The following is a 12,969-nucleotide window of genomic DNA, read 5'->3' as shown; positions in this document are numbered from 1 at the left end:
AATATCTGATCAAGGTTTAAGGACAAAATATTATCTCAACTGATGTTCATGTAGGCGCAGGTCTAATAATTAGGCAACCTTTGACTGATGCTTTGTTTTTAAAAGGCACTCAAAGAGAAACGACTCTCTTATCCATTATCTTTATTGACGAGGATGATGTAAAATGAAGTAACGTTTCTGACCTAAATACTCGGTCATTTATTACGATATGTGTCATAAACTGGATGATAATACAGGCGCACATTGGATTTAGATCAACTAGTTGGTTCGATGACATAAAAATGTTAAAAGGAATGATTACATTTTACATTCCAATCACATCGTGGGAAACTCGAAACGCAAATGTCCATATTGTCAGGAATGAACCCTTTTCACTAGTCTCAACTTTTAATTAACAGCGAATATACACGATAGACAAATATAAGGCGATATTTATTTCATACATAATATTTCCTGAAGAATTTGTTCACACAAACACTGTTAATTTAGGATAAAATTAAAATATGCAAAAAAGACACTCCAGGGAAGTAGAAAATATAAAGATATACAATCGTGTTATTTGGGACGACTTTTGACTTGCAGCTACGAAAACATTATGAGCCATACATACCTATTTGGAAATGTAAACAAACAAACGATATTTAACTAACATGGAACAATCGTGTAGGTGAGTGCACGAATACTATTTTATATATGGTACTTTTCCCCATTGCAAATTGAAAATTAAACAAGAAACAGTAAGTAGTAGTGCGCCACAAAAATCACTGGGTGTTATTTTTAATAAACATATTCTTTACTTCAAAATCTATATCTATATCACTGTAATGTATTAAGGTCAGTAAATGTTCTTTACTAGTTGAGGATATGTTTAGAGATCGAGATGAAGTCGAGATCTCCAAATGTCCGAAACCAGTAACACACTTAATATCCAGCACAGAGCACATAGAGTGTACGTTTCCTATACCAAAGCACGGAAACCGATAAAGCCAAATTGCAGGGAAATGGGGTGTGTGAGGTAATCTGACCGCGCATACTTTGAACGGGTCCGAATTAAGCAATATTTTNGCCAGATAATTAGCATATGAGTTTTTTCAAGTAACATATTAATGGCATCTCAGGTGCATTATTTTTAATTTCTGATATGTCTTTTAAATGACACTTTCCTACTACGTACAACAGAGCACAAGTACTATTATTTTTAAAATTGGGAGATACCCATTTTATTGAAAATTATCGTTCAGAATTAAAATTATGTATTGAGGCCAAGCTTTTGGAATCTATGATTTCTTGTTTTATATTTTAAATTTACTTAATTTACTTATTTTGCATTAAATAATTACTTCATTAAACAAAGACAATGACAAGTATGTCCTTAATTGTAATTATTATTTTAGGAATCAGTAGGTACTGTGATTAGAGATGTGCTAGGGAATGCTTAAATTAAATTTTTGATAATGTGACTCTTATCCATTTTGAAGCACAAACTTCTATCAATAATGCGTTTTTTCTATCTTTCACTTTTTGATCCATTTGTCCTCATGTAAACTCAATCTGCGGACATACTGTATGTCTCTTTCAAAGTAGATTGTCATAAAATAAATGTCCTTTGTATTCCCGACGAAAAAGACAATCTTTCACTTTTGGCATTAGGACCATAAACAGAAACTCAAATATTATACACGTTTTGTCCTTGACCCTGCCGAATATACCTCTGTACACTTGCGGCGGTATATGTAACTGTGCTGCTTTATGTAAATATTACACGTCATTATAGGCGATAGTTACACCGCTTAATATTTCCCATTTAACCTCTTCTCCAGTTGGTGTACTTGACCTCACAAATTGTGTATCAAGAAAGAATAAATCAAAATATTACGATGTTTTATTCATAAGTTTAAGTCTCGTAAATTTTCGAGGGAATAAATAACAGCTTGGAACCCTATCATTTACAATAACTCAGGACCTATACTGACAGCCCAAATGTACGATTATTGGCGATAGTGACCATCATTCACACTTTATTGATGCGAATACATGAACGTCGGTCGGTGCAAAATAGTACAATTAAATTCGTTATATCATTGTATTTATTTCTTGAAGAGGCAAATTGTACAATTACACTGAAGACGAAGTAGTTACAAAGTATTTTTAACATACGAATGAAGTTAATGTACAAATTTTCCTGGTATATAAAACGAACAAGTTAAATAGAGAAAACAAAATTATAAAAAAAAAACAAAAGAAAACTAGGAAACCCCAAAATATAATCAGTGAGAATATCAGTGTCAACAGTTAGTTAATGGCGAAAATATTACTAACATCTTTTAAAAATATCGAATACCTACGTGTAAAGTCAACGGTATTAGCCAAAACCAGGTTCATCAAATGAAACATCACAATATGTGGGACTAGGAGAACCGTTAAACTGAAACAAAGCCAACAAATTGAAACTATGTAGCAAATTTTATAACCGAATGTTAAAGTTGCTATAATACGTCTGTTACCCAATGTATTTATTTCAAATTCCAGTCATAGATCTCTACAAAGAAAACGATTACCCAGCGGCAATCACTGCAAGAAAATAAATTTTCAGTAAAAATTATTCTATACATTTCCAATTTATCTGCAAATATACGACATCTTGAATGACGCATGATATTTGGTAGGTCATTAATAAAGTAAAGAAACGGTAACGGCCCCAAGTTCGAACCTTGGAGCATACCGGAATAAACTTTATATTATTAGTTTATTTAATATTTGTATTTTAGTAGATTTCACATCATGATTTATTCTTACACCGATATACTTTTCACATACAGTCCCCACAAGTTCTTATGTATGTTCACATTCAAAAAGTTTGTTAATACATGATACACAATTTTATTTTTCTGTAGCTTGGGTGTACTGTTTATCTGCTGCGGGTTATCTTTTTATTTTGTTTTTTGGAAATGAAGGAAAGCTGCCTAACTTCATACATATTTTATTTCTTCTTTCTTGGGGTATCATTACTAAAATGTTTAATATATTCATTCTTCATACTTTTCATTATCCCTAATATTCAAAGTTGACATCGAAGATATACTACTTACGTCACAATATGATGACTGCGACGTGGTAGGTTGGTTGATAGGAGACGTAAAAGAGTCTGAAGATTGGACTGTTCATGTTCATAAAAAACTATTAGTGAAGATAATTTTATAAAATTATGTGGAGAGCATTAAAATGTCCACTAAGTATTGGTTCACTAATTATTGGGTGATAATTATTTTTAATAGCCATCATGAAAATAAACACCAAACAAAACTAATTGTAAATAGCCGGTTGATAATATGAGTCAGTATATTTACATCAGTGGGCAACAAAAAAATTTCTCCAAGATAATATATTTGCCTCAATTTAAGTTGCTTGCAACTTATGATTCAAGAAAGGGACGATTCAGACCTGGAAAGCGCTTGGCAAGTAATATGTTCTGGCATAATTCCCGAGAAGTCCAAAGAGAGATATCAGAAAAGGTAAAGCTTTCGTATTTTGTTTCAATAAATGAAAACATAATGTCTTCAGAAAGCTTATGAACTGACTACTAAATTCTGCCACTAATCTGGCAAACCAATGAATAGATACTTTAGGCCTTAAAAGGCACGGTGGGTGGTGTTCGTCCTCTGCAGCTGAGGGATATATCGAAGACTGTGTGGAAAATAAAAATCAATTTCCAAACAAGATTTTATATAGAAATTATCAAGGAAATTCTACGGCGACAGAAAGTGATATCGCAGCCTAGAGTGTTACTACAAAATGTGAAGCAACTATAGCACCATCAGAAGAGAACGCGTTTTAAACCCGAATTCTATTGCTCCAATAAACTTTAATAATTGTCTAAATTGTAATTTTAATTTTGCCTATAATAAAAATGGATTTTTTAAATTCTACGTTTATTAGTTTACTTGCCGCCTTCTGAGCTAATCGCTAATTTGTAAACATCACTTACAAATGTCCCAACAAATCCGTAAAAGTGTCAAATTACCTGATCGCGCAAAAAACACTTAGTCTACGTTTTGAAAACGTTTTTACTTTCATTTTCAAGGACCATTCGTTTTTTATATATAAAATTATCGTATGTGGGAGTTCATAATTTATTTGGGACGACTTCTGACTTGCAGCTATGAAAACATTATGTGCCATACATACCTATTTGGAAATGTAAACAAACAAACGATATTTAACTAACATGGATCTTAACATACTATTCCACGCGCATTACCGTTCAAAATGTTCAAAATTTCACTCTCGTCTTTGACATAGTTAACCACATTAGTAGAAAAGTAATTGCTTGTGTGGAGTTTCTATATTACTCTCTAGCGTATCTGAAACTTAATTTGTATAATGTTCCCACAATGGGAGTGGCCAGCGGCTCCGTCAATGCAGTCAGTCATTGAATTGCTTAATATTTTCTCAGGTTGGAACTCAATCAATATCTTCGATTTCATTTATCTGAAGTAACGGAGAGTAAAGTTGAGTTGAAGGACGAGATGCAATAAACTGTTAATCAGTAGAATAAACCATTACTTAAAAAATGCAATGCCAGATAATTAGCATATGAGTTTTTTCAAGTAACATATTAATGGCATCTCAGGTGCATTATTTTTAATTTCTGATATGTCTTTTAAATGACACTTTCCTACTACGTACAACAGAGCACAAGTACTATTATTTTTAAAATTGGGAGATACCCATTTTATTGAAAATTATCGTTCAGAATTAAAATTATGTATTGAGGCCAAGCTTTTGGAATCTATGATTTCTTGTTTTATATTTTAAATTTACTTAATTTACTTATTTTGCATTAAATAATTACTTCATTAAACAAAGACAATGACAAGTATGTCCTTAATTGTAATTATTATTTTAGGAATCAGTAGGTACTGTGATTAGAGATGTGCTAGGGAATGCTTAAATTAAATTTTTGATAATGTGACTCTTATCCATTTTGAAGCACAAACTTCTATCAATAATGCGTTTTTTCTATCTTTCACTTTTTGATCCATTTGTCCTCATGTAAACTCAATCTGCGGACATACTGTATGTCTCTTTCAAAGTAGATTGTCATAAAATAAATGTCCTTTGTATTCCCGACGAAAAAGACAATCTTTCACTTTTGGCATTAGGACCATAAACAGAAACTCAAATATTATACACGTTTTGTCCTTGACCCTGCCGAATATACCTCTGTACACTTGCGGCGGTATATGTAACTGTGCTGCTTTATGTAAATATTACACGTCATTATAGGCGATAGTTACACCGCTTAATATTTCCCATTTAACCTCTTCTCCAGTTGGTGTACTTGACCTCACAAATTGTGTATCAAGAAAGAATAAATCAAAATATTACGATGTTTTATTCATAAGTTTAAGTCTCGTAAATTTTCGAGGGAATAAATAACAGCTTGGAACCCTATCATTTACAATAACTCAGGACCTATACTGACAGCCCAAATGTACGATTATTGGCGATAGTGACCATCATTCACACTTTATTGATGCGAATACATGAACGTCGGTGCAAAATAGTACAATTAAATTCGTTATATCATTGTATTTATTTCTCGAAGAGGCAAATTGTACAATTACACTGAAGACGAAGTAGTTACAAAGTATTTTTAACATACGAATGAAGTTAATGTACAAATTTTCCTGGTATATAAAACTAACAAGTTAAATAGAGAAAACAAAATTATAAACAAAAAACAAAAGAAAACTAGGAAACCCCAAAATATAATCAGTGAGAATATCAGTGTCAACAGTTAGTTAATGGCGAAAATATTACTAACATCTTTTAAAGATATCGAATACCTACGTGTAAAGTCAACGGTATTAGCCAAAACCAGATTCATCAAATGAAACATCACAATATGTGGGACATAACTAGGAGAACCGTTAAACTGAAACAAAGCCAACAAATTGAAACTATGTAGCAAATTTTATAACCGAATGTTAAAGTTGCTATAATACGTCTGTTACCCAATGTATTTATTTCAAATTCCAGTCATAGATCTCTACAAAGAAAACGATTACCCAGCGGCAATCATTGCAAGAAAATAAATTTTCAGTAAGAATTATTCTATACATTTCCAATTTATCTGCAAATATACGACATCTTGAATGACGCATGATATTTGGTAGGTCATTAATAAAGTAAAGAAACGGTAACGGCCCCAAGTTCGAACCTTGGAGCATACCGGAATAAACTTTATATTCATTTTAAGTGATACCATTATATTTTACTGAAAATGTATGTAGGAAATAAATTAGCTTTATAGGCATAATATGTTTGGCAGTATATCGTGGTCAACTTGAAGGTCGGTGTAAATCGCATCTATTTGCGTTCCTTTTTCAAACGCCTCAAATATTATGATGATTATATACTCATATAACGTATATGCTCAATCAACAAAGACTAGTAGATGTTAAACGTTTGGGAACAAAGCCATGTTGAATATCGTAACCGATTTTACCAAACTGAAGGTATACATATTTTCAAATTGCTCACTGCTTGAATTTAGACTGATGTATAAGACAATAAATTTATATTGAATGTACTTATAGATTCAGAAATATGAAGGTGATATTATCGACAACTATGACGTTAAAATAATTTAGGCCGGTTTAGGTTTTATTATTTTATTATAGTTGCCATTGGGCTAAAGGGTTCTATCGTATTTTTATAAAATTTCATCTGAGTATAATATGTAGCGGCTGCAATGTCAGTCAAAGCCAAGTTCTCATGGAAAGACTGGAAGCTGCCAACAAAAAAAGACCTTGGAATCATTATTTAAAAACAATTAAACGTTAAATTTAACGAGATTGTTAACAAACAAACTCTAAACAACTTGAAAAATAAAAATCTGTATTGGCGTTTTTTGCAATATTTATTTGTGTTTGTTCCACGTTCAACATTCCTAACTTTTGTTACACATCTTTGTGTCGATCACTACAAAATGGATATTCAACGTTCGAGTCTGACATATGCTCGCTTTCACTTTATAACATAATTAAAGGCAAGAAAGGGGTTTTATCAACGAGTTTTCATTGTCATTATAAAGTTGATAAACGTAATGAGAACCCTTTTCCGTTAGCATCAGCTGTATTGCCCCTGTTTTCGACGGTAGACTCTTCAAAGTGTAGGTGGATGCCCCATGGCCATCTGTCGACGGATTTTGCATCTGTTATAAATTAAATGTGCCACGTAGTCAGTTTATAGGTGTGTCTGAATATATCAAATTTAATAGCTACAGATAATGTATTGTCTGCAATAAACTCATTTGATACATTTCTGTAGTAGACCTAACAAATAATAAATAACTAAAATAGAAAGAAGCGTTTCAAAAAAAATTACTGCTTTGATCGTACATTAAAGTTTTTCTAAAGAATTATTACATTTCACAGTTTTATTTGTTGCAGATGAACACAAAACAGAAGTACCTTTAATAATAATGAACAGCTGATTCAGGAAGATTATATAAAAAATGAAGCTGTAGTAACTCGTACTTTTTTATGAATTCAAACGATTCTAAAGTAAATGTAATCCCTAAGGAATAAAAGCCTTACTTTACTGCCTGAAATTAAGGAATTTTAATCCATGTAGGTATTCCAAGAAAAGAAGAAAATTAAAATTCAATATTAAGTATAGTCTTTCGGTAGTCAATTGAACATGAAAATGCCTAGTAATAAAATTTAATGAGTTTCATAGGCGCCCCTAAAAAAGTTTTTTCTGCTAAAGGTAAAAAATAATAATTTGTGTATAATGTGTAGAAAATTTCTATTATATGTTCATTTGACCAACAACATATTTTTTCCTTATATAAATTATAAAGCGTCCGACGAATTAGGTCTCTCGTCATATCATCGATATTTTTAAATTTTTATTTTCGCTTCCTCTTTACGCAATGATATATTGTTGTCTAATAACACGAAAAATTGTGAACATTGAAACTTTAGTTAATACTTATGTGAATTCTATTTATAAATTCATTATCTGATTTTTCATATTCTTCGTTTTTTAAACAATCGTAAATATTTTGAATATGTAAATCTTTATTTTTAAATTCTAAATCTGTTTCATCGACAACCGGTTTTGTTCCGTTTTAAAAGGTCTCCAAAATGCCATGTTGAAATTATTATAGTAAATATCCCTCTTATTTCTTCGTTTCGCATTTGTAATATGAATAATTTATAGAAGGTGCCTATAATAAATTAAAATTACCTGAATCACACGAAATTCTGCATTGCTGCACTACAGTGCTAGGCAATTTATCAACAACTGAAATTTACGGCCGAGTTGCCCAGTGCGGCTGTGTTTGTAAGCCGTTTACCCGAGCGCGCGTTCTTCGACTGGGCGTATACATTTCTATCACCTCTACGTTTAGTTCGTCCAGACCTGTATATACTGCTTAGCTCTTTGGTCTTCAATTGAGATCGGAAAGACTATACAAAGTATGCACTGGGCGTCCTATTTTTACTAATATAGTCGAGCTGCCTCAAGAAAACTGTATTTTCAACTGTGTTTCAATGTTTTTTCATGATTTTTCTTGCCATTAATAATTTCAAAAATCCATTACTAATCTTAAATTTATTATTAGGTACATCTATAAATCCGACATTTAATACTCTGAAAGAAANAAAAAATTATAATAATTTGTATATAATGTGTAGAAAATTTCTATTATATGTTCATTTGACCAACAACATATTTTTTCTTTATATAAATTATAAAGCGTCCGACGAATTAGGTCTCTTGTCATATCGATATTTCTAAATTTTTATTTTCGCTTCCTCTTTACGCAATTTGATTGACGCATTGAAACTTTAGTTAATACTTATGTGAATTCTATTTACAAATTCATTATCTGATTTTTCATATTTTTCGTTTTTTAAACAACCGTCAATATTTTGAATATGTAAATCTTTATTTTTAAATTCTAAATCTGTTTCATCCACAACCGGTTTTGTTCCGTTTTAAAAGGTCTCCAAAATGCCATGTTGAAATTAATAGTAAATATCCCTCTTATTTCTTCCTTTCGCTTTTGTAATATGAATGATTAATAGAAGGTGCCTATAATAAATTAAAATTACCTGAATCACACGAAATTCTGCATTGCTGCACTACAGTGCTAGGCAATTTATCAACAACTGAAATTTACGGCCTAGTTGCCCAGTGCGGCTGTGTTTGTACGCCGTTTACCCGAGCGCGCGTTCTTCGACTGGGCGTATACATTTCTATCACCTCTACGTTTAGTTCGTCCAGACCTGTATATACTGCTTAGCTCTTTGGTCTTCAATTGAGATCGGAAAGACTATACAAAGTATGCACTGGGCGTCCTATTTTTACTAATATAGTCGAGCTGCCTCAAGAAAACTGTATTTTCAACTGTGTTTCAATGTTTTTTCATGATTTTTCTTGCCATTAATAATTTCAAAAATCCATTACTAATCTTAAATTTATTATTAGGTACATCTATAAATCCGACATTTAATACTCTGAAAGAAACATGATCTTGGAATACGACCACCGAGACCCCAGTTTATAACTTAAAGACCGATTATAAAAAGCATTTACCCCCATGCTCATGACCCCTGGTATTAGATAACGAGCCCCTATGGCCTTCTAGATTTCCCCCATTTAATGTAACTAAACCATTACGCCTTTTAATAAGCATAACGCTCCAAGAGGCAACCTCACTATTTATTTACTGTAAATGTGTCGGCGGAATTTTCGCCAATGCAAGCACATAAATCAAATTTTAACCATCCCCTGGAGAATATGAATAGAGAAATTGTTAAATGTGTTAGTTTCGGTTGATAATTTATTGTGTTTTCTTATTTGGTTAACCACCATAAATCGCCATAGTTGTTTTGAACAGAAGGGTTAGTTTAATTTCATGTGCGTGCTTGCTGTCTATATATTATTTTTCATAACGATTTATGTATTTAATAGGCCATTAATGTGGCGGTGAGTTATAAGCATTTGGGGATGTAAAGTTCTCAGTACATGTAGTGTGCATATCTTAAGTGTACTACAATTTGTATAGATATAAACAAAAGTATCAGCTGTCTATGAATAATGTTAATTTTATATAAAATTTAAAAAACGAACTGAGAATACACGATATTTGAATATAATGCTTTTTAAAATTACATAGTGGGCTGCGATAGCAACTTTGACATTCTGAGAAGTTAGAAGAAAAAATAAATGATGCTTTTCTTCAGATTCAAGCAACAATAAATTTCGAACAAATTAAATTTTCGTTACTAAAAAGATGTCGCGCCTGTGTTCGTGGTAATGGAAGTATTTTTGAGCATGTACTCAAATAAAATCATTAAAATGATGACTAATGTTATTAATTTCTTTATTCGAATAAATAACCCAATGATTAGTGCTTGTCATGTCATTTAATTGAAAGTGTTTCAGTTCGTTTCTTAGTTTTACTCGAAAATCAGTTTTTTTAAAAAAAAACATAAGAGAGTAGGTAGTAATTTGTAGAAAATTTAAAGACAAATCCGAAAATATCATGGTTGTTACCATAAAGCAGTGGTGTACAATATTATTTAGAACAATATGCCACCGATACCCTGTATCTCCGCCACTGGAGCATGTAAATTTTAGGAAACGCTCTCAAATTTTGGACAATGTTTATATAAATACTACTTTTTAGATAAAAACTTTACAGGAAAGATTCCCTTAAAATTCACCAAAGTATAAGAGGTTTCATTTTTGGTCACCATTTGTGAATCACCCTGTATAAAAAATAGAGACTTTTCAGAAATTTAGTAAAAATATAAAAAAATATTAAAGTATATAATCATACTTTTGTTTTTTTTATGCGCACGATATTGTTCCTTGGATAATTTTGGACTACAAAGTTAAGATACTTTATGAACTAATTGTAAGAATATGAAGCTATTGATTTTTGAGATATAATTTGTTAAAATTTTGAAAAATAAATCATATTTGTATCTACAGATATCTCTGACGATGTTTGACGTAATTTAATAAAATCTAGGCAAATAAATTTGCTAGTCAAAAGTTAAAAATACACCGAATTGCAAAACTGGACGAGACGACGACTAGGAAATCAGCTGTTTCTCTACAACGTCGGGTCGCTGTGCACTTCGCTGGCCTGCGCGGCGCGTTCCCTATTACGAAGTGGAGCGCCGAGTTAGAGAAGGGGTAATTGCTCATTTTTTAAAAGGCCAAGAAATTTTTTTTCTAATTATTTTCTGTCTTTGTTAGGCCTTCCGAAAACGTGGTTAAAATTAAGGACATCATAACTGAAACACCAGTATAATTAGTAATAAAAACAATTATTGTCTATAGATTATCGCGTACTGTTTCAGGAGTTCAAACTACCCCCGGAAACCTCCAAAATTAATAAAAATATGTAATGGTGAAATAAATTTTCTCGTTACAAGTTGAACATATGAACGACTAGATACAAAGTTAGGACCTCCTTAGATTTAGCTGGGAAGATTTAATCTGACTCTGTTATTCTCGGGCCAAGCTCTGTGGGGTCTGACCCGCTAGCGGGCCCATCTGATATTGATTTCGATTCGTATTGTAAGTTCTAAGGCCATGGAACGAATGGAACCGTTCTTCCAACAGTGTAACTGAGCATATATACAAGCTTAGGAACGTTTACCATACGTCATCTTCTGTGGTGACTTAATCATACAACTTAATCATAGATGACGCTTACTATATGCAGAGTATTTAATAATTTCAAAGTAGCGTTTTGTTTTAGAAATATGTAATTCTGATAGACATTTATCTTTACAAGTTTTGTTCTTAATTAATTTCTCTCTTTAAAATAATTCTGTTTTAATTTACTCTTTATATAGAGGTGATTCTTTACACGATAAACCTTCGTGTCTGTTTTTATGGTAAAGTTGCAAGCAAAGCTAAACAACTCAATAGAGGTTTTCATAAAATTTTCACGTACTTAAACTTGTTTCTCCCTTCTCTACTTACATAATTTATAAAGAGCGCTTTGTTTCAGGTGAAAAGCGACGTGGAAATCTTGGTTGATAAATATTTTGGCAGTTTATACAAGAATTATGAACATTCGCGAAAATGTTTAATCAGGCAAGCCAGGGATTTGCTGGTTTGTGAATATCACGGGTGTTTACAGAGATTCGAGAACGAGTTCTGCGTGCAAGCTGAGAAACTTCTACAACATCTCAAGGTAAGTCCCTATTTTATTAACCGGAATTGTATGTTGTTAATGAAGATGCGGGTTTGTAATATGCAAAAGGCTTTGTGCAATGCAACGAGAAATAATTTGAAGCATATAACATATGATGGTCAAATATCCATCCCTGGTTAATGAGTTGCAAGGTACCAGGGTAGACGTTCGAACGCCTGTTAGGATGGCTTCACAGAACTCCTGCAATGATCTTCGCTTTAAATTTCTCTCGGGTTTCGCCGACCTTCGGAATCTAGACTCCTCGTAGTAGTATTTAAATTATTGTTTGATATGATGGTTCGTTAGACCTTTATCTGAACTTATAATAATCCTAATTCCTGTTGAATTAATTATTTTAAAAGCATAACTGTCAATTTTTTGGACCATAAGATATATCGCAAAGGAATTTAAAATTATATGTTCGCTCGACCTCAACCAAAATCAAAATTGTTCGAAACAGTAATTTAAATACCTGATTTGCTAAATATCCTAAATAGAAAGGCATCGATCATTTTAGTCACTGTTTACAATCTGAATATTATCAAAATTCATTTGTCAAAATTCGTTGGTAGATATACCCACAAGTACGAACAACACAAAGTTACGATTAAGAACGTACAGGTGTGATGAGATGGCCATATAGTTGCCGTTAAAGCTTTCATCATTAACGCTGAAACAATCGAGATGCGAGTATTCCAAGCAGACCATCTTTAATGGTTCTTAGTAGATGCCTC

At 32.1% G+C, this 12,969-nt stretch overlaps 1 protein-coding gene across 1 annotated transcript in view; it reads left to right on the top strand.

Annotated features, from left to right (window-relative positions):
* The window catches only part of LOC108913036, a gene marked incomplete at its 3' end in the record, with an annotated part of 154,251 nt that extends 142,016 nt beyond the window's left edge, over positions 1-12,235 (top strand). Inside the window, exon 3 of the mRNA XM_018718492.1 lies at positions 12,050-12,235. Coding sequence (XP_018574008.1) covers positions 12,050-12,235 — 186 coding nt within the window. The remainder of the gene's footprint in view (positions 1-12,049) is intronic.
* Positions 12,236-12,969: the final 734 nt, after the last annotated feature.

Source organism: Anoplophora glabripennis, unplaced genomic scaffold, assembly GCF_000390285.2.
Source record: "Anoplophora glabripennis isolate ALB-LARVAE unplaced genomic scaffold, Agla_2.0 scaffold485, whole genome shotgun sequence".
NCBI classification, from domain to species: Eukaryota; Metazoa; Arthropoda; class Insecta; order Coleoptera; family Cerambycidae; genus Anoplophora; species Anoplophora glabripennis.
Note: the sequence above shows the minus strand (reverse complement) of the source record. Positions and strands in the feature narration are given on the sequence as shown.